Source organism: Bufo bufo, chromosome 2, assembly GCF_905171765.1.
Source record: "Bufo bufo chromosome 2, aBufBuf1.1, whole genome shotgun sequence".
NCBI lineage: Eukaryota > Metazoa > Chordata > Amphibia > Anura > Bufonidae > Bufo > Bufo bufo.
Genome location: NC_053390.1, coordinates 813,987,313 through 814,010,390, shown reverse-complemented (window position 1 = coordinate 814,010,390; position 23,078 = coordinate 813,987,313). Strand labels below are relative to the sequence as shown.

General features: G+C 45.1%; 1 protein-coding gene across 3 annotated transcripts in view; it reads right to left on the bottom strand.

The window, feature by feature from the left end:
* Window positions 1-2,145: 2,145 nt before the first annotated feature.
* Window positions 2,146-23,078, bottom strand: part of ALDH9A1 (aldehyde dehydrogenase 9 family member A1) — a 48,112-nt gene continuing 27,179 nt past the window's right edge. For all 3 annotated transcript variants that reach the window (XM_040419339.1, XM_040419338.1, XM_040419340.1), the window contains exons 8-12: window positions 20,965-21,153; window positions 18,834-18,921; window positions 18,525-18,666; window positions 2,609-2,721; window positions 2,146-2,440 (exon numbers count right to left, since the gene is read on the bottom strand). In XM_040419339.1, the coding sequence (XP_040275273.1) occupies window positions 2,346-2,440; window positions 2,609-2,721; window positions 18,525-18,666; window positions 18,834-18,921; window positions 20,965-21,153 (627 nt within the window). In that variant the 3' untranslated portion in view covers window positions 2,146-2,345. The remainder of the gene's footprint in view (window positions 2,441-2,608; window positions 2,722-18,524; window positions 18,667-18,833; window positions 18,922-20,964; window positions 21,154-23,078) is intronic.

The following is a 23,078-nucleotide window of genomic DNA, read 5'->3' as shown; positions in this document are numbered from 1 at the left end:
TCGGAGCGCATACATTTTACTGCGCCTACAGAGGTTTTAATGAAATTCAGTTATTGAGCTGAACGAATCAGCTTCGTCCAAATCCCGACGATCCGGATTCTCTCACCGCTGCCCAGTAGATCCAGGGGCGGGTTTGAAAACTGGGAAGTATTGTGTGTGGGACGATACCTTTAAGCAAACCAATAGGTGGTATCGCATCTAAAGTTGACCCAGACTCATTACAGTCGATACATTCGGCATTTCTTTATACGGTGGTCACAGTTTGCGCTGATTATAACTGAGAACCGAACTCGGCTTCAGCCCCGACGTACCAGTGGGAACCGAAGCCGGGTTCAGATCCATGTTTTAAAATGGTTTTCCAGTTTAAAAATCAATTACCGAAGTTACTCACCAAAGTATTGCGAGACTTCGCCTCGTCGGAGGCCGTACACGGATCTCACTACAGCATTGATCCGAAGCTTTGAGCAAAGCGACTTTGGATCTAGGCTCCGAAGCTCGCTGCGCTCCTCCCTACTTGTGACCCATCCATGGACATTCAGCATTATACGGAGGGCCGTATATCAGGTACTGCAATCGCCACGTGTTAGACGAGAAGAGCGTTTAAGGTTCATGCTTTTTATTAGTACAATGTATAATAGAAATATAAAATTGCAAGCAAGCTTTATCAAGGTTATATGAAATGGTAGCGGATTACAATGTACTTGGGCGCCGTTCACACCATTCCCGTTTTCTATAATGTAACATCCGCATGCTCACAGGACCGGACATCTCTTTTGACACGTCATGCAACGCTGAAGCTTTTTTTTCCTTCTCATAATGCTGCGCTACGCCGTTACCCGCTATTCTTCCAGAATATTCATGAATAAACCGATAACATGGCGCTACACAGCCTGGTACGGCCAGCACTGATCCGACTATGTACGGACAGACCCCCAAACTGGTAACGCCTACAAGGAACAGTGCAGAGGTCTAAGGGCGGGCTCACGTGGGCGCTGTATATTCCGTTATAACAGGGTTTTAAAATGCAACCTTTAGAGGCATCCATCCCGTTGTGATCCGTCGTATGGGCGCAAATAACTGTTCCGTTATGCAAGACGAAAAAAAATTAAAAGAAAGTTGGTTGACAGGATTTTTTTCCATCTTGTATAACGGAACAAGCGATGGAACCCTTATTTGTGCCCAAAGAACTTTATTTGGACGGATCAAAACAGAATGCCTCTAAACGTTTCCGTTTTGCATTCCGTCCTAGAATTCCATTATAAGCCCGTTATAACGCTACGGTATAACGGAATATACAATGTGTATGTGAACCCGCCTTGAGGGAAAAATGCTCCAGAATTGTTTTTTTAATGAAAAATACAGGGCGATTCAAAAAGGAGTGCTGTGCCGAGATGGATTACTGTAGGCAATGCCGCAGATGGAGGAAGATCTGCCAGCAGGATGGTGCTCCTTCCCACTTCCAGATGGGCGATACCTGCAGGAACGTTGGATTGTCCACGCCAGACTAAACCATTCACCAATGCTGTGTGACCGCCATGAATACCCTGTGACTTCTTTCTGTGGGGCGACATCTAGAACTAAGGGACACATTTAGTTAGATCAGCATTTTAGACGCCGATCTTAATAAGCCCGATATCTGGCGGTGGATCCGTCAAAGTTATGAGGAGGAGCAGGACTGTACATAACTTTGGCCTATCCACCGCTGATGCCAAGTGCAAGACTGCTTCCTTCTGTCTGCTTCCTAAACCAGGCCTAGGAAATGACGAATGAGACCGGCCTAATGGCCCGTCCCCGCTCACTTTTTTTAGACCTGTTGTGAGCAAGGAATAAGTCACAGATTCTGCCACAACATGGCGTGCGACAGAATCTGAGCCAGCTATATGCCCCAAAAGTGGCGGATCTCTGTTCATAAATGACTCCTCAAGTGTATCTGCCTCCCCAAGCCACAGGATCTAAACGCCCTGAGACGACCATAACTGGAGTCCATATCTGAGGATATGCTGGCACACGTCTGGGCAGAACTGGACTACCGCCTAGATAGGTCTGGTCACCGATGGAGCGCACATCGAACATTTGTAGTGTACAGATTTCAATGAAGTTGTGAATACCGAGGGGAGAATTTTGCGCCCTTCTTTTTGAATCACCCTGTAATATAAAGTATTTTCGAGAACAGATGTCGGAGTCGTGAGAAGTCCTCATTAAGACGCTGGGTAGCACAGTCTACAAATTTTATTATGACACTAGAAAAAATATATGTGGTGTGACGAGACCCTTCCATAGAAAACATCTTTATCATTCGATGTAGAATACGAACAAGAACGACGCTGTGGGGACACGCCGCCCATTTAAAACACTGACTCGACATTTCCCATCTCCACGCAGACCGTCTTCAGCTGCGAATAGTACTCAATGGCAACTTGTCCATTTTCACGTCCAAAGCCTGCAAGCACAGTTCATACTTAGTTATTATAATATTATTATTACTGGTAATTGCATGTCCAGAACATTCGACAGAAGTAAGAAAGATGCAGATTGTCCCAATATCGCAAGTTTATAAACAACGTAATTCCAGAAACAACTTCTCTACAGAAGCGTGAGAAATACTTACCAGACTTTTTGTACCCTCCAAAAGGCAGTTCAACGGGGCTCACGTTGTAATTGTTGATGAAACACATCCCAGCCTGCAGACCAGCCACCACTCTATGTGCGCGCTGGATGTCCCTGGTAGAAGAAAGGAACAAGCGGTTAACGGCTTCACAGTGTGTATATATATATATATATATATATATATATATATATATATATATATATATATATACACACATACACACACACACACACACACACACACACACACAGGGAGTGCAGAATTATTAGGCAAGTTGTATTTTTGAGGATTAATTTTATTATTGAACAACAACCATGTTCTCAATGAACCCAAAAAACTCATTAATATCAAAGCTGAATATTTTTGGAAGTAGTTTTTAGTTTGTTTTTAGTTTTAGCTATTTTAGGGGGATATCTGTGTGTGCAGGTGACTATTACTGTGCATAATTATTAGGCAACTTAACAAAAAACAAATATATACCCATTTCAATTATTTATTTTTACCAGTGAAACCAATATAACATCTCAACATTCACAAATATACATTTCTGACATTCAAAAACAGAACAAAAACAAATCAGTGACCAATATAGCCACCTTTCTTTGCAAGGACACTCAAAAGCCTGCCATCCATGGATTCTGTCAGTGTTTTGATCTGTTCACCATCAACATTGCGTGCAGCAGCAACCACAGCCTCCCAGACACTGTTCAGAGAGGTGTACTGTTTTCCCTCCTTGTAAATCTCACATTTGATGATGGACCACAGGTTCTCAATGGGGTTCAGATCAGGTGAACAAGGAGGCCATGTCATTAGATTTTCTTCTTATACACTGCGTGCAGAATTATTAGGCAAATGAGTATTTTGACCACATCATCCTCTTTATGCATGTTGTCTTACTCCAAGCTGTATAGGCTCAAAAGCCTACTACCAATTAAGCATATCAGGTGATGTGCATCTCTGTAATGAGAAGGGGTGTGGTCTAATGACATCAACACCCTATATCAGGTGTGCATAATTATTAGGCAACTTCCTTTCCTTTGGCAAAATGGGTCAAAAGAAGGACTTGACAGGCTCAGAAAAGTCAAAAATAGTGAGATATCTTGCAGAGGGATGCAGCACTCTTAAAATTGCAAAGCTTCTGAAGCGTGATCATCGAACAATCAAGCGTTTCATTCAAAATAGTCAACAGGGTCGCAAGAAGCGTGTGGAAAAACCAAGGCGCAAAATAACTGCCCATGAACTGAGAAAAGTCAAGCGTGCAGCTGCCAAGATGCCACTTGCCACCAGTTTGGCCATATTTCAGAGCTGCAACATCACTGGAGTGCCCAAAAGCACAAGGTGTGCAATACTCAGAGACATGGCCAAGGTAAGAAAGGCTGAAAGACGACCACCACTGAACAAGACACACAAGCTGAAACGTCAAGACTGGGCCAAGAAATATCTCAAGACTGATTTTTCTAAGGTTTTATGGACTGATGAAATGAGAGTGAGTCTTAATGGGCCAGATGGATGGGCCCGTGGCTGGATTGGTAAAGGGCAGAGAGCTCCAGTCCGACTCAGACGCCAGCAAGGTGGAGGTGGAGTACTGGTTTGGGCTGGTATCATTAAAGATGAACTTGTGGGGCCTTTTCGGGTTGAGGATGGAGTCAAGCTCAACTCCCAGTCCTACTGCCAGTTTCTGGAAGACACCTTCTTCAAGCAGTGGTACAGGAAGAAGTCTGCATCCTTCAAGAAAAACATGATTTTCATGCAGGACAATGCTCCATCACACGCGTCCAAGTACTCCCCAGCGTGGCTGGCAAGAAAGGGTATAAAAGAAGAAAATCTAATGACATGGCCTCCTTGTTCACCTGATCTGAACCCCATTGAGAACCTGTGGTCCATCATCAAATGTGAGATTTACAAGGAGGGAAAACAGTACACCTCTCTGAACAGTGTCTGGGAGGCTGTGGTTGCTGCTGCACGCAATGTTGATGGTGAACAGATCAAAACACTGACAGAATCCATGGATGGCAGGCTTTTGAGTGTCCTTGCAAAGAAAGGTGGCTATATTGGTCACTGATTTGTTTTTGTTTTGTTTTTGAATGTCCGAAATGTATATTTGTGAATGTTGAGATGTTATATTGGTTTCACTGGTAAAAATAAATAATTGAAATGGGTATATATTTGTTTTTTGTTAAGTTGCGTAATAATTATGCACAGTAATAGTCACCTGCACACACAGATATCCCCCTAAAATAGCTAAAACTAAAAACAAACTAAAAACTACTTCCAAAAATATTCAGCTTTGATATTAATGAGTTTTTTGGGTTCATTGAGAACATGTTTGTTGTTCAATAATAAAATTAATCCTCAAAAATACAACTTGCCTAATAATTCTGCACTCCCTGTATACCCTTTCTTGCCAGCCACGCTGTGGAGTACTTGGACGCGTGTGATGGAGCATTGTCCTGCATGAAAATCATGTTTTTCTTGAAGGATGCAGACTTCTTCCTGTACCACTGCTAGAAGAAGGTGTCTTCCAGAAACTGGCAGTAGGACTGGGAGTTGAGCTTGACTCCATCCTCAACCCGAAAAGGCCCCACAAGCTCATCTTTGATGATACCAGCCCAAACCAGTACTCCACCTCCACCTTGCTGGCGTCTGAGTCGGACTGGAGCTCTCTGCCCTTTACCAATCCAGCCACGGGCCCATCCATCTGGCCCATCAAGACTCACTCTCATTTCATCAGTCCATAAAACCTTAGAAAAATCAGTCTTGAGATATTTCTTGGCCCAGTCTTGACGTTTCAGCTTGTGTGTCTTGTTCAGTGGTGGTCGTCTTTCAGCCTTTCTTACCTTGGCCATGTCTCTGAGTATTGCACACCTTGTGCTTTTGGGCACTCCAGTGATGTTGCAGCTCTGAAATATGGCCAAACTGGTGGCAAGTGGCATCTTGGCAGCTGCACGCTTGACTTTTCTCAGTTCATGGGCAGTTATTTTGCGCCTTGGTTTTTCCACACGCTTCTTGCGACCCTGTTGACTATTTTGAATGAAACGCTTGATTGTTCGATGATCACGCTTCAGAAGCTTTGCAATTTTAAGAGTGCTGCATCCCTCTGCAAGATATCTCACTATTTTTGACTTTTCTGAGCCTGTCAAGTCCTTCTTTTGACCCATTTTGCCAAAGGAAAGGAAGTTGCCTAATAATTATGCACACCTGATATAGGGTGTTGATGTCATTAGACCACACCCCTTCTCATTACAGAGATGCACATCACCTAATATGCTTAATTGGTAGTAGGCTTTCGAGCCTATACAGCTTGGAGTAAGACAACATGCATAAAGAGGATGATGTGGTCAAAATACTCATTTGCCTAATAATTCTGCACGCAGTGTACACACACACATCCAATTTGGTATTAAAGGTCCCAACTGTCTGATCACAGCGATTGTAGGTTATGACCGTTGTAAACACATAGGCCGATACTAGGCCGAGCAGGTAAGTTTGGATTTCTCCACAGATATTCCAGGCTGGGGACAAACAAAACTAAAAACTCACCAACCCTTTTAGTCATTATGCACACAACCATATTTTTGGTCTGTAGCTGATCCACAATTTTTGCAGATGCACATGGACCACACATTACTTTGCAGATCTACAATTTGTGGACCGCAAAACAGATATGGTCATGTGCAGGAGGCCTTAAAGGGGTTACTCCATGACTAATGTAAAAGTAAAAATCAGACCTCATGTAGTACGTGACAATCTCTATCTAACAAAGCTAGAACCAGCCCTGGACCTCACATGGATCCAGAGATCTCCCCATTCATTGCTCTGCTAGATTTATATTAAGCTGAAAGCTCAAGGGGAGTGTCTTTCCTGCTGCAGCTCAAGGAGTGTGTCCATGCTCTCCCTATCACAGCTCAGGGGGCGTGCCCATGCTCTCCCCATCACAGCTCAGGGGGCGTGTCCATGCTCTCCCTATCACAGCTCAGGGGGCGTGCCCATGCTCTCCCCATCACAGCTCAGGAGGCGCGCCCATGCTCTCCCCATCACAGCTCAGGGGGCGCGCCCATGCTCTCCCCATCACAGCTCAGGGGGCGCACCCATGCTCTCCCCATCACAGCTCAGGGGGCGCACCCATGCTCTCCCTATCACAGCTCAGGGGGCGCGCCCATGCTCTCCCCATCACAGCTCAAGGGGGCGTGCCCATGCTCTCCCTATCACAGCTCAGGGGGCGTGCCCATGCTCTCCCCATCACAGCTCAGGGGGCGTGCCCATGCTCTCCCCATCCCAGCTCAGGGGGGCGTGCCCATGCTCTCCCCATCACAGCTCAGGGGGCGTGTCCATGCTCACCCTATCACAGATCAGGGGGAGTGTCCATGCTCTCCCTATCACAGATCAGGGGGCAGTTGAAGGATGAAACTGAGCATGTGCGGCCATCTCAGTGAGCAGGTCAAAGAAATAAGAAAAGAACAAACAGGTGGCGCTAATGTTTATTACATGCAATTACAAAAGTACTCAGATCCTGGTGATTGAGAAAACTGCAGAATATTTTTCATGGGACAACCCCTTTAAGCTAACACCTAGTAGACTATAGTAGGGGATCTGCATTATTTTCCTGGAGTTAGACTGTAACAAGGGTAAAAAGGTAGAGGGGAAGTAATTTTCGGCTCGCTGGGGTCTGAGGAGGTGCAATCTTTCAGGGTTTTAAATTATGTCCCAAGTGGGTTAGCTGCATATGTGTACGCATTTCTTTGGCTGCCTCTTGTAATAACGGTGACTATTAATGCTGTCCCACCCTGCACCCCAGAATTCTGGGCTCATCTATCAAACTGGTGTAAAGTAGAAGTGGCTTAGTTGACCACAGCAACCAATCAGATTCCACCTTTCATTTTTCACAGCTCCTTTGAAAATGAGAGGTGGAATCTGATTGGCAACTCCCCCCACCCGGTCTTTTAAAAGTAGGCAAAAAAAGAGCTTTTGTCACTTGAGCAACATTTTTTTCACGTTTTCGCACCCCTCATTCCAGATTTTAAAAGTAGGTGGGGAAGTGGGCGTGGTTATTTATGTTATTTTTTTTAAAGGTTACAAAAAAATAAAATAAATAAATAATAATTATAAAAAAAAAAAAAAAAAAAAAAAAAAAAAAAAAAAAGCACCAAAGCTACTCCAGTAAGGGGGTGTCTAGCATTTCTAGCCCAAAAAAAAAGAAAAAGAAAAATTTCAAAATTTTGGTTTACATATGAGCCAGATTCAACAAACACCGCATGCGGTCTGATAAATGTGGCGCAAAGTATTCCATCGCTGCTGCAAGGAACCTGCCTTCAAACATCACCTTCATGATAAATCCCCCCCTATATCTCTGCCGGGGCCGGCTTTAGACAAAGTGGGCCCTGAGTGAAGTATTGCACGATCGGCACAGTCACACACCGCCTGCCCGGATTGCGGACGACCATGGTTTGCGTCATCCAGTACAGCACCCGCGAGGTGTACAGGATGAGACAAATCTCAGGGACATTTTGCTTATTTGCTCCTTGTGTAAATTGACCTGCCAAGTGGATTTAGAAATCTGCAGAATGCCATGTATATACAGTAATCATCAGATAATACTACTAGACCAGGACCACATATTACCACTACAACAAAAAATAAATAAAATATAAGAAAAATCTATTCCATCCTATTGTGGTTGTGTTTGCGCCCAGAGGTGTCAGAACATTGCACCCCTTATACTACTCCCGGTCCTCCGGAGGGCTGGCTCACCCTTGTGTGGAGGACCCAACGACCGATGGCACCTACACAGCCTATGACTGCAGCATAGTCATCTAGTTTGTATCCTACATGTCACCCTATACGCGCCTTTCTCCTTTTTGTAGTCTTACTGAATAAAAAGCACTACACAAAGACCAATGTCACCACCATACAGTGACCATGAAGGGCAGATCCTAGTTCTACACAGGAGCTCAGAAGAACAACGTCTTATCTGCCGATTCTATCTTCGGGATAGGTCATCAATATCAGATCGGCTGGCGTCCATCTCCCAGGACCCGATCAGCTGCTGGGAGGTCAGTGATGTCCCTGTATATCAGTCACAAGGCCTAGTTGTAAGGGAGATGAGCTGCAGTACCAAGCACCGCTGCTGTCTAATGGACGACGCTGGGCTTGGCGAGCTATAGAGACCGCAGCCCTTCAAACAGCTGATCAGCAGGGGCGTCAGGAGTCGGGTCCCCACTGATCTGATACTGATGACCTATCCTGGAGGATAGACCGTCCATATCAAATTCTTAAGAAAACCTTTTAAGTGAAAAAACAAGAATCAGGGTTGGAAAGACAAACATATATAGAGTAACTCTCCTTTAAGAACACTTTCTACGTGTCATAGTGACCTGCCAATGTAGACTGGTGGAAATCGGGGTATTGAGACCCTGCAAGGAGGCAGAGAGGCTGAGCCTTGTACTGTCCGAAAGACCGGATCACAGACTTTCTATAAGGCCTCGTGCACGTGACGGTATCTCAGGTCTGAATGCATTCCAGGTTTCTGGGGATCGGATGCAGAGCCATTTATTTACACCACGTGCTGTCTGCATCCGTACTGCCTTTCCGTGGCCTCTCATAAAAAGAGAGCATGTTCTTTTCTCTAGACTAGAAATAAAAGACAACATGCTCATGGCCAAGATCCGGCCGTGTGCACGAGGCCTTACCCAGTCCTCAGCTAGCGAGGAGGGACAAGACGGGACTGAGCACTTCTGCCTCCATGTTCTCTTATATTAGAGAAATATATAACACACAGACACACACACACATATACTCAGCACACAGTCAGGTCCATAAATATTGGGACATGTACACAATTCTAACATTTTTGGCTCTATACATCACCACAATGGATTTGAATGAAACAAACAAGATGTGCTTTACCTGCAGACTGTCAGCTTTAATTTGAGGCTATATACGTCCAAATCAGGTGAACGGTGCAGGAATTACAGCAGTTTGCATATGTGCCTCCTACTTGTTAAGGGACCAAAAGTAATGGGACAATTGGCTTCTCGGCTGTTCCATGGCCAGGTGTGTGTTATTCCCTCATTATCCCAATTACAATGAGCAGATAAAAGGCCCAGAGTACATTTCACGTGCTCATGATCCTAAGCATACCACCTCATCAGTGAAGCATGGTGGTGGTAGTGTCATGGCGTGGGCATGTATGGCTGCCAATGGAACTGGTTCTCTTGTATTTATTGATGATGTGACTGCTGACAAAAGCAGCAGGATGAATTCTGAAGTGTTTCGGGCAATATTATCTGCTCATATTCAGCCAAATGCTTCATTGGACGCCGCTTCACAGTGCAGATGGACAATGACCCAAAGCATACTGCAAAAGCAACCAAAGAGTTTAGGGGAAAGAAGTGGAATGTTCTGCAATGGCCAAGTCAATCACCGGACCTGAATCCGATTGAGCATGCATTTCACTTGCTGAAGACAAAACTGAAGGGAAAATGCCCCAAGAACAAGCAGGAACTGAAGACAGTTGCAGTAGAGGCCTGGCAGAGCGTCACCGGGGATGAAACCCAACGTCTGGTGATGTCTATGTGTTCCAGACTTCAGGCTGTAATTGACTGCAAAGGATTTGCAACCAAGTATTAAAAAGTGAAAGTTTGATTTATGATTATTATTCTGTCCCATTACTTTTGGTTCCTTAAACAAGTGGGAGGCACATATGAATACTGTTGTAATTCCTGCACCGTTCACCTGATTTGGACGTATATAGCCTCAAATTAAAGCTGACAGTCTGCAGGTAAAGCACATCTTGTCCGTTTTATTTCAAATCCATTATGGTGGTGTATAGAGCCAAAAATGTTAGAATTGTGTCGGTGTCCCAATATTTATGGACCTGACTGTATATATGTACAGTACAGACCAAAAGTTTGGACACACCTTCTCATTCAAAGAGTTTTCTTTATTTTCATGACTATGAAGGCATCAAAACTATGAATTAACACATGTGGAATTATATAACAAACAAGTGTAAAACAACTGAAAATATGTCATATTCTTTGATTACTGCTTTGCACACTCTTGGCATTCTCTTGATGAGCTTCAAGAGGTAGTCCCCTGAAATGGTCTTCCAACAGTCTTGAAGGAGTTCCCAGAGATGCTTAGCACTTGTTGGCCCTTTTGCCTTCACTCTGCGGTCCAGCTCACCCCAAACCATCTCGATTGGGTTCAGGTCCGGTGACTGTGGAGGCCAGGTCATCTGGCGCAGCACCCCATCACTCTCCTTCATGGTCAAATAGCCCTTACTTTCAAAGTTTTCCCAATTTTTCGGCTGACTGACTGACCTTCATTTCTTAGGCCCCTTTCACACGAGCGAGTATTCCGCGCGGATGCGATGCGGGAATTGAATGCATTGCACCCGCACTGAATACCGACCCATTCATTTCTATGGGGCTGTGCACACGAGCGGTGATTTTCACGCATCACTTGTGCGTTGCGTGAAAATCGCAGCATGCTCCTCTTTGTGCGTTTTTCACGTAACGCAGGCCCATAGAAATGAATGGGGTTGCGTGAAAATCGCAAGCATCCGCAAGCAAGTGCGGATGCGGTGCGATTTTCACGCGCGGTTGCTAGGAGACTATCGGGATGGGGACCCGTTCATTATTATTTTCCCTTATAACATGGTTATAAGGGAAAATAGCATTCTGAATACAGAATGTATAGTAAAACATCGCTGGAGGGGTTAAAATAAATAAATAAATTTAACTCACCTTAGTCCACTTGTTTGCGGTGCCGGCATCTCCTTCTGTCTTCATCTGATCTCTGTGCAGCAACAGGACCTTTGGTGACGTCATTCTGGTCATCACATGATCCATCACCATGGTAAAAGATCATGTGATGACCGGAGTGACGTCAAAGGTCCTGTTGCTGCACAGAGATCAGATGAAGACAGAAGGAGATGCCGGCACCGCAAACAAGTGGACTAAGGTGAGTTAAATTTATTTATTTATTTTAACCCCTCCAGCGATGTTTTACTATGCATTCTGTATTCAGAATGCTATTATTATCCCTTATAACCATGTTACTGTATAAGTGGAAATAATACAATCTATAGAACACTGATCCCAAGCCCGAACTTCTGTGAAGAAGTTCGGGTTTGGGTACCAAACACGCGATTTTTCTCACGCGAGTGCAAAACGCATTACAATGTTTTGCACTCGTGCGGAAAAATCGCGCGTGTTCCCGCAACGCACCCGCACATTTTCCCGCAACGCCCGTGTGAAAGAGGCCTTAAAGTAATGATGGCCACTCGTTTTTCTTTACTTAGCTGCTTTTTTCTTGCCATAATACAAATTCTAACAGTCTATTCAGTAGGACTATTAGCTGTGTATCCACCTGACTTCTCCTCAACGCCACTGATGGTCCCAACCCCATTTATTAGGCAAGAAATCCCACTTATTAAACCTGACAGGGCACACCTGTGAAGTGAAAACCATTTCAGGGGACTACCTCTTGAAGCTCATCAAGAGAATGCCAAGAGTGTGCAAAGCAGTAATCAAAGCAAAAGGTGGCTACTTTGAAGAACCTAGAATATGACATATTTTCAGTTGTTTCACACTTGTTTGTTATGTATATAATTCCACATGTGTTAATTCATAGTTTTGATGCCCTCAGTGTGAATCTACAATTTTCATAGTCATGAAAATAAAGAAAACTCTTTGAATGAGAAGGTGTGTCCAAACTTTTGGTCTGTACTGATTATATATATATATATATATATATATATATATATATATATATATATATATATATATATATATATATATATATATATATATATATATATATATAAACACACACACACACCCCCCTACATAAAAACACACAATATACACATTTACACTCCGGTAGGCACATACTGTAATTACATTCACTTACTTTTTATGCAGCATGAATGGTGATTTGGAGGGAGAGTCCGCTGGCAGGATCCAGAGTGGTTGAAGACATTTCCCCCCCCACCCTCTCTGTCCCGACGCTGCTCTTCATGACTAATAAGGGGCTGAGGTATCTGTGTGCACCGGGGGAGGGGGAAGTGTATGACGGGAGCACGGGCAGCAAATCAGCGGGAACCTCTAGAAGGAGTTAGCTGCTGCCCGGCTAATTGATGGCGCAGACCGATCCCGGTTCACCTCTGCTCTCGACTCCAGAGCCTCATAGCATTGTTTTCTGTAAATATAGGAGGAAGACGACCACCTGAAGGGGGCCCCGTTGGTAATGGAGCCCAGGGCAATTGCCCAGTTTGCCGCCCCCCCCCCCCCTAATAACGCCGGCCCTGGTCTTTGCACTTTAATTGATATCCCTTTATTTTTTCCCCTGTGGATTATTACTGTGTACGGCCCATTACGGTTTTCTATGTAATTCTGTATGCCCTGTCCACCACCTCTACATGACTTTTTATAGTGTTTTGTGTGATTTTAGGTTGTAACTGAATACAATAATGTTGCTTGGTCATTATATATTGGTGTTTCTTGTACCACTGTTTTCAGTAAATGCACCGATTACAATTGCGATTATCGCCCAGTAAGCCCGACTTCTGACATACGTAAAATGGATAATGGCAAAGCGGCATATCGAAAAATAATCTGAGGATTGATAACCAGGCAAAACAAGTCAAGTGTAACCAACATTTACAATTGGGGCGTTAATATACATCTGCACGCTGGTAACGCTGTTGATGCGATATATCAAATATGAAGTTGTTTTTAATTCCTTTTGGACCATTTTACTGTGGAGGAGATTGGCTGAGAAAACAGCAGGGAGGATGAAGATGAAGGATCACATGACACGGAGGGAGGGTGGAGAACTTGCCCTGATTGGCTTAGAGGCGGAAAGACAGCCCCATCAGCCAATCAGGGGCCGGTATTCAGGTAGGTCCTTCTGCTGAGAAAGAAAAAAAACGCTAATTGGGTCGATTTTATAGCTTTATCAGAAAAAGCTGAGCACAAACAGTGAGAGGAGGGACGGCGCGCTGTTTATTTTTGTTGTTCGGTAAGACTTTCTTATTGCCATCACCTCCATACATTCTGCTGCAAATGCTGAGCAACTGCCTTCTTTAAAAAAAAAAAAAATAATAAATTTTCAATTTCTTGTTTAAAACTGGGCTTTTCAGCACATTATACCCCTTATATTACTGAAAGACACTATTCAGTGTTACAGCAATAACACCTATAGTATGTCTGGGTTATTAAACGGGATGCATTTAGTTACAGCAAAAGCATTTTACTAATAACTGGATTACTATACCTGTGTTAGTGAACGCATTTTACTGCATTAGTATACCCATGTTAGTGAACGTGTTGCATTACTTTGTTGCGGTCAAATTAAATCAAAAAGATTTTGCTAAAAAACCTGCTTTAGTATATATCTGTGCTAATGAACGCATTTCACTACAAAAACTGCAATAAACACCCGTTTCAGTGCATTTGTATTACAAAAAACGCTCCAGTCGTTTCAGGGGAGCTGCAGGGGGTACTGGGCCCCCATTCTCATGATTGTCGAGGGTCCCAGCAGTAGGATCCCCACTAATCTAATAGTAATCCTGTGGATAGGGGATAACTTTAACCAACCAGAATACCCCTTTAATGGAATGGCATTGAGAAAGCTATGTGCGACCAGCAGATTGCTTGGTGAAAGCCGCACTCCCACATGGCCAAGCTGCTGCCGTACCATTTAGTTGTGGTAATTGTTGCGCAGTTTCTATTTATTTACTGTACACACTTATATAGCGCTGCTATATTCTACAGCGCTTTACATACATTAGCATCACGCTGTCCCCAATGGGCCTCACAATGTTAGCTCCGGTCACGGTCCTCTCCACAGCAGACTGCCCATACCCCTGAAGACGCCAAGGAAATTGGCGAAACATGTCGGGGGGCAGAGTGCTGTAGAGCATGTGTTTTAAACAGTGTTTTCCTGCGATTTAGAATATATATAATTGTCAAAGTAGTGGTAGCTAGATAGGCAGACTGTGTGGAGTGAGTGCCCATACTGTGCAGTAACGGAGCTAGCTTCAGCATTCACCTGCATCGGCTGCTAAATATAAAGCAGCAAACAGGAGAGCAGAGCGGTCAGTAGCACCTCCACACCTATCTAAAGGGCTCCACTAATACAAATAACAATCATGATCCATACAGCAGGCATAGCTGAAAATTTTAAATGTTAGTGCATTATAGTGGTTTTTTATTTATAGGAAATAATAAATGTTACGTTTTAGTTTAAAATTATCACACGTGTCAGTCAAGAGACAACTATTGGTCATAATGACCATTTGAAAAATAAAAATATGTAAATTGTGTCTCAACACGGTGTGAAGGGTCACTCAGGGGTCATTATTCCAGAAGACTTAAAGGTAGGCAGACAATGTCATAGAGCAGCAGGAAATGCTAGCAGAATGCTTGGGTGTATAGGGAGAGGAATTACCAGTAGAAAGAGGGAGGCGCTCATGCCGCTCTACAGAGCACTAGTGAGACCTCATTTGGAGTATTATGCTCAGTACTGGAGACCATATCTCCAGAAGGATATTGATACTTTGGAGAGAGTTCAGAGAAGAGCTACTAAACTGGTACATGGATTGCAGGATAAAACTTACCAGGAAAGATTAAAGGACCTTAACATGTATAGCTTGGAAGAAAGACGAGACAGAGGGGATATGATAGAAACTTTTAAATACATAAAGGGAATCAACAAGGTAAAAGAGGAGAGAATATTTAAAAGAAGAAAAACTGCTCCAAGAGGACATAGTTTTAAATTAGAGGGGCAAAGGTTTAAAAGTAATATCAGGAAGTATTACTTTACTGAGAGAGTAGTGGATGCATGGAATAGCCTTCCTGCAGAAGTGGTAGCTGCAAATACAGTGAAGGGGTTTAAGCATGCATGGGATAGGCATAAGGCCATCCTTCATATAAGATAGGGCCAGGGGCTATCCATAGTATTCAGTATATTGGGCAGACTGGATGGGCCAAATGGTTCTTATCTGCCGACACATTCTATGTTTCTATGGTCGGATTCGAATTCTTCTGTATGATCATACTTTTCCCCAGCTGTCCATTTTTTTTTTTTAAATGGTTTAAAATTGTTTAATTCTCCATATGACACATACTGCGTTTCCTGACCCCACGGACTTCTGGTCAGGCAGACTACAACAGTGGCCCAGTATGCTCTCTCTCTTCTATCTTGCTCAGCCTCCAGTGTCATCTCAGAGGGTCTTCAGCGTGGCACAGGGCGTTGTGACACCCAAACAGACAAAGTTGACCACCACCAGTGTACAACACCTCATTTTTCTCAAAAATGAATGAGGCATTGATCCATAAGGATTTTATCACTCATCTGGTTGAGCCCAATAAATAGAGGTGGCATGGCCGATGGCCATTTATCTCCAACCCCGTAATGCCGCTGCCTTCCTACCTACCGTCATGTTCTGTACCATATGACTGCTACTGCCGCTAGATAATGTGAATATCCAGCTCGCCCTTGTTTAGCGATGATGCACATATTCCTCCCCGGGTGCACGAAGTGTAGGTTAGACCTTGATAGTATGGACGAAAAAGAGGGTTCCAGCACCACTTGAGTCTTGAGTGATATTTTTTCTTTATTTTCAGTGATACAAACTTCACAGGTCCTGGTTCAATCTACGCGTTTCCAACAGGTAAGTTCTTATTCATGACTGGCATGTTTTGCTTGTGTGAGAGCGGCCATATATACTCTCCTACAGAGCGCCCATCCCCCAACTCGGGGAGGAGATTATATCCAGGTGCATACGGCACCGCAATCACAATACTGATGGATTGGAGTGGTATAAAAACCACAATGTCATGGTGAATACTCCCATGGCCAGTATGCAGCAGCACACGTCTTCATAGAAATCAGTACACAGGGTGGTCTCAAGACGACCCCCGTCTCTTGCCACCTCCCTGTCTCCATCCCTTTATGTATCTGCTGCAAAACACAGGTCTACCTGGCTTAAATACACCGGCTTCACTAAACGTGGCCGTCACCCCTGTAAGGCCTGCAGTTCTGTTACTACATGTGAGGCCTTTCATGATTCTTGCAATCCGGAGACTTTCCAATTAGAAGATACATGAATTGTAACCCTCCGGGTGCGGTGTATGTAATAGGATGCACAGAATGTAATGTATATCCGATGGACATCCCGTCCAGAAGGTGTTGTCCCCCCATATAGAGGTGATCACACAGAGAGAAGCGTACTGGATCCGGATCTCCTGCTGGATTCAATCTTAAATAAGACCTGATCTACTTCTATTGATTGGAACCGTGTTCACACCTTGCGGTTTTTTCTATCTATTTCTATGAAGACGTGCGCTGCTGCATACTGGCCCTGGGAGTATTCACCATGACACTGAGGTTTTTATACCGCTCCAATCCATCAGTATTTTTATCATTCTGAATAGAACAGATGCCCGTCTTGCACTCGTGTGTGATTGCGGTGCCATATGCACCTGGATATAATCTCCTCCCCGAGTTGGGGGATGGGCGATCTGTATGAGAGTATATATGGCCGCTCTCACACATGCCAGTCATGAATAAGAACTTACCTGTTGGAAACGCGTAGATTGAACCAGGACCTGTGAAGTTTGTATCACTGAAAATAAAGATAAAATATCACTCAAGACTCAAGTGGTGCTGGAACCCTCTTTTTCGTCCATGCGACTGCCGCCAATCCCTACCGTTTTATTACCCTTACACAGCTTCCATACAACTTTTTACTGGCTTGTTTGTTCCATGCCGTGCTGCTACTTCTGGCACTACTATTGCTGCCACTATTACCCCTACACTCCTTACCCTTTCCACATTCACGCTGTACTGCTGCTGCTTCCAAATAAAAAGGGAGAAGTTTTCCAGGCTTGTTCAACTTGATAACAAGCCACTGTTTCTTCTGACAATTAACACTCGTGTGTGTGTATAAATACAAGCAGGCATTTTACCAATGTTAACGCATAATTTTTGGACGCTTGTGCAGAACAAGCCACAGTTTCTTACGACATTAACTTGTGTGTGTTTATAAACAGGTGCAGGCCTGTCGAGGCATAGATTTTGGACTCTTGGTCCCAACAAGCCACAGTTTTTTTTGTTTTTTTTCCGATAACACCGTGGAGGAGATCGATGCATGTACATGTACTGGGCAACTCTGCTAGTGATCAGCAGATTGTTTGGAAGGAACACTTCCTTCCTGACAATCTGCTTGAACATCATCCCGTGTACATAATAATCAGGGAATTGGATAAGGGAGTTTCTATTAGCTATATAACAGCTTATATAACAGGGCCGGTGTCTGGTAGAGCAGTGCCACAAAGTTCTGTATCCTTCAGTTATTAGCTTTATTAATGAACTTGTGGATGGCCTAGGAAATAATGTCAATGGTCACCGGGCATTATCAGCACACTTTCATTATACATGGAAGGGAACAGAATTTTGTCCTCTTGGCATACTGTACTTCTAGCCGGTATGCATATTCTTTACGGTCAAATATTTCTGTTAGTTTGAAGTAGGGGAGACGAACCTTTGACTCCATTTGGTTCCACTAAGAAGAGCTTGCCGCTATTATTTGTATATTAATCCCAGAGATGTAAAAATGTGGTGTACAAGGTCAGAGGCAGACGTATACGACTCAGATGGCATGCATCTACCGTATTTTTCGCTTTATAAGACGCATCCGATGATAAGACGCAGCACTCACTAGTAATCGCTTTATAAGATGCACGACCATTTCCCCCCCCCATTTTTTTTAGGGGGGGGGGGGAGTGCATCTTTTAAAGCGAAAAATACGGTATTCATGTCTGGACAATACGATTAACAAACATATTCTTTATTTTCATTTTAGATTTTTCTATTTAGTGTTGGAGTATTAAAACAAAGCTCAAACCTGCTAAAGACTCCAGCAGCCAAACCGTATGTTGTGTTATTGGCTCTTTCCAGAACTTCTTCCTCTGTATCAAAAGGCAGGATGGACATCACAGGACCAAAAATTTCTTCCTTGACGCAGGTCATATCATCCCTGCATTCTCCTATGGGTGATAAAGAGACTTTATGGTGAGCCGCATGGCCGAGATGGACCCACTGACAATAAAGGACTAGGAGTCAGTAGAGATGATAAACCAGATGGAGCGGGTGAGATCCACAGGAGGAGGATGAAATCCAGAGATAACAGTATGTGGAATATATGGATTGTTACCTAATACACAAGGGCTCATGAAAAACCCGGACTTCAGTTTAGGATCTGCTGGGACGTATGGCTCACCACCGATCAGCACCTTGACACCCTGATAAGAATGAGAGATGCATATAAATATATAAAATGCATTATTAACCAGCGGTTCCTCACCAGTGAAAAGACCTACTACCTCTGAACATAGACTGTATATAGTGTGACACATCTAATAAATCTATATTATACAAATCAATGTCCGTCTGTCCTCTACAGGCATCCATTCCAGACACCTAAACCAGATTTGGTACAAGGGCACATCAGGTATCCAAGAAGGTTTTAGTAAAGGTCTCAGGACGCACCATTCCTGAGATATTCCCCAAACATGTATTAGCCAATAGGAACTCACAGGTTCTTCACTCATATCCTAACTGCCATACACACAGTCACATGACCCTTATTAGCCAATAGAAGCTCACAGGTCCTTCAGTCTTGACATACACCGTTTTACACCAGGTTTCCATAACAACTCAGCCATTTTTCTTCACTGTCATAGGTCACTGTTAAGGGGGAGGGGGGGTGCACTGTGGAGGTCACCGTTAAGGGGGAGGGGGGGTGCACTGTGGAGGTCACCGTTAAGGGGGAGGGGGGGTGCACTGTGGAGGTCACCGTTAAGGGGGAGGGGGGGTGCACTGTGGAGGTCACCGTTAAGGGGGAGGGGGGGTGCACTGTGGAGGTCACCGTTAAGGGGGAGGGGGGGTGCACTGTGGAGGTCACCGTTAAGGGGGAGGGGGGGTGCACTGTGGAGGTCACCGTTAAGGGGGAGGGGGGGTGCACTGTGGAGGTCACCGTTAAGGGGACGGGGCACTGTGGAGGTCACCGTTAAGGGGACGGGGCACTGTGGAGGTCACCGTTAAGGGGACGGGGCACTGTGGAGGTCACCGTTAAGGGGACGGGGCACTGTGGAGGTCACCGTTAAGGGGACGGGGCACTGTGGAGGTCACCGTTAAGGGGACGGGGCACTGTGGAGGTCACCGTTAAGGGGACGGGGCACTGTGGAGGTCACCGTTAAGGGGGCAGGGGGCTGTGAGGGGTTACTGTTAAGGAAGGGGGCCGCTGTAGAAGGCAATGTTAAGAGGGTAGGCAGATGTGGGGGTCAGGGCACTGTGAAGGGCGCTGTTATGGGGAGCACTGTGAAGGGCGCTGTTATGGGGAGCACTGTGAAGGGCGCTGTTATGGGGAGCACTGTGAAGGGCGCTGTTATGGGGAGCACTGTGGAGGGCGCTGTTATGGGGAGCACTGTGAAGGGCGCTGTTATGGGGAGCACTGTGAAGGGCGCTGTTATGGGGAGCACTGTGAAGGGCGCTGTTATGGGGAGCACTGTGAAGGGCGCTGTTATGGGGAGCACTGTGAAGGGCGCTGTTATGGGGAGCACTGTGGAGGGCGCTGTTATGGGGAGCACTGTGGAGGGCGCTGTTATGGGGAGCACTGTGGAGGGCGCTGTTATGGGGAGCACTGTGGAGGGCGCTGTTATGGGGAGCACTGTGGAGGGCGCTGTTATGGGGAGCACTGTGGAGGGCGCTGTTATGGGGAGCACTGTGGAGGGCGCTGTTATGGGGAGCACTGTGGAGGGCGCTGTTATGGGGAGCACTGTGGAGGGCACTGTGGAGGGCGCTGTTATGGGGAGCACTGTGGAGGGCGCTGTTATGGGGAGCACTGTGGAGGGCGCTGTTATGGGGAGCACTGTGGAGGGCGCTGTTATGGGGAGCACTGTGGAGGGCGCTGTTATGGGGAGCACTGTGGAGGGCGCTGTTATGGGGAGCACTGTGAAGGGCACTGTTATGGGGAGCACTGTGGAGGGCGCTGTTATGGGGAGCACTGTGAAGGGCGCTGTTATGGGGAGCACTGTGAAGGGCACTGTTATGGGGAGCACTGTGAAGGGCACTGTTATGGGGAGCACTGTGGAGGGCACTGTTATGGGGAACAGTATAGACATCTTTAAACCACATACACAAATATTAAATGGAATAGTTGAAGTATACCTGAGCAAAGCTGGGTCATCCTTCCAGGATAATATATGTCTGAAATATAAGGTTTCCTAAGAGACGTCAGCTGCAGTTTGCTTTCTCTTTACTATTTTTACTGCTAAGCAACTTACTTGTTCTTTTGCACCTTTAACAAAGGCGAGCACTTTCTCCAGCTGAGGACGGTTAATGAGTGGTCCCATCCTGGTGTCTTCTAAAAGAGGGTCCCCAATTTTTATTTTTGCCACCTTCTTCACCACTTCCTCAGTAAACTTTTGCAATATGTCCCTTTGAACAAAGACACGTGTGCCATTGCAACATACCTAATGGACAACATCAAAATCAAGTAAATGCCAAGTCTTGTGTCATGCTGATCGCAACACATACCACAGTAAAGGTGTTAAAGGGAACCTGTCACCAGGATTTTGTGCATAGAGCTGGGGACATGGGCTGCTAGATGGCCACTAGCTCATCTGCAATACCCAGTCCCCATAGCTCTGTGCGCTTTTATTATGTTAAAAAACAGTTTTGATCCATATGCAAATGACCTGATATGAGTCCTGTATCCGGAGATGAGTCCAGCGGAAAGGAGCCCAGCAACGCCCCGCGTCCTCCGAATCTCCTCCTTGCTGGCTGACGTCACAGAGCTGGAGCGCCGAAATCTCGTGATGCGCGAGCTGCGCGCATGCGTAGTTCGTTCCCTGTGCTGATGCCAGCACAGGGAATGAACATGATGCCGACACTGCGCATGCGCTAGCTCGCGCATCGTGAGATTTTGGCGCTCCAGCTCTGGGCAATAGAAAATGATAAAACAACCTACAAATAGTGGCATTTAGGGCGGTTCACTGTGCTTTTTGTGGCCTTTTTCCCCAGAGGTTTTTACATAGGCAAAAATAAAAAACACAAGAAAGACCCTTTTACAGATGTGATAATTAGGTATGTCCATGTCCGGTCACTGCCCAGAGATCAGGTCAAAGATGAGCTGACTGTCGGCAGCACATGACCTCGTTTATAAAGTGATGTTCTGCAGGCAACAATAACCCTGAATGTGCGCGAACCTCTGCACCAACGATGGTTAGGTCACGTACTGTCACATACCGTACCACGCCGATCAACTTTCCATATTGTTTACCGGCACTTGTTACAAAAAAAAAAATGGACCCCAAATGAACCTGCATGCTGTAGATATGTAGAAACTCGCTGGGGCAGAGCTGTGACTAGAAGATAGGAGTGGTAGTGGTGGCACCGATCGGAGTAGTAGTGGTTAACAGCAGATATCCTGACTCTGGCGCTCCCTGGGACCATGAAGAAACTGAAGAGGTTTAACCCTTCTTACCCCTGGCTCACTTCCTGGTGTTGGGGCTCCTGCTTGATGGTAAGTGGGATGCCCTTGGTGTTAGGTGATGGAGGCCACAGGCAATGACCAGGCCCAATCATTGTAATAAAGCTTCTACTCGGTTGATGATGAGGGTAGTAATACAGGTACCAGAAAAGTCACGGTTCAGGGGTATGTAGCAGAGTTTCCTCAAAAGCTGTGCAATGACAGCAACAATGGAGGCAGTTGTAGAACTCCCAGTCTCTCTCTTTTTACGCTTTGCAGTCTCTCCATAGACATGCTACACTGTTCTTGGTGACCCTCTTTCTGCAGATCCAAGATCCAGGTGGCCAATCTGTATCAAAGAGTGGTAGGTGCCTGAGCAACGTAAGCCACCCACAGCAGTAACATCCTTAGCTTCAAGTGGTCTACACCTCACCGAAGTTAGCTTACACAGCTTTCATGAGGTCCTAGACCTTCTGAGAAGGCTTTCCTCCTTCTTTCAGGGCTACTCTAGTCTTAAAGTGGTTCTTCAGGCAGTTGAAGTCTCAGAGATGGCAGTTCTCTGGAACTAGGGCCTGGTCTGCAGAGTTTCACTCACATGCATCCTTCCTGAAGCTCTGCACATGCTAGACTCACTAACCAGGGGGAGGGTCAAGTTCATAACCCTGGCAACCTAACTAGTAACCATGCAGTTGCCTATACATTGGTCATTGAGTTTACAGAATGCTGGGGAAAACAAGCTCTTTGAAACATCAATCACAGCATTTAACGTGGTAACTTAGGTTAAGTGTTTTAGTACTAATTAACCCTTTGCAGTGCCCCACAGAGGTACTGCAGTTAATTGTCTTGCAAAAAATGTTAGTACAGTACAATGGCTATGTGTAGAATGAAAATGTTTAACACATAGAACAAGACATAAAATGCCATTGT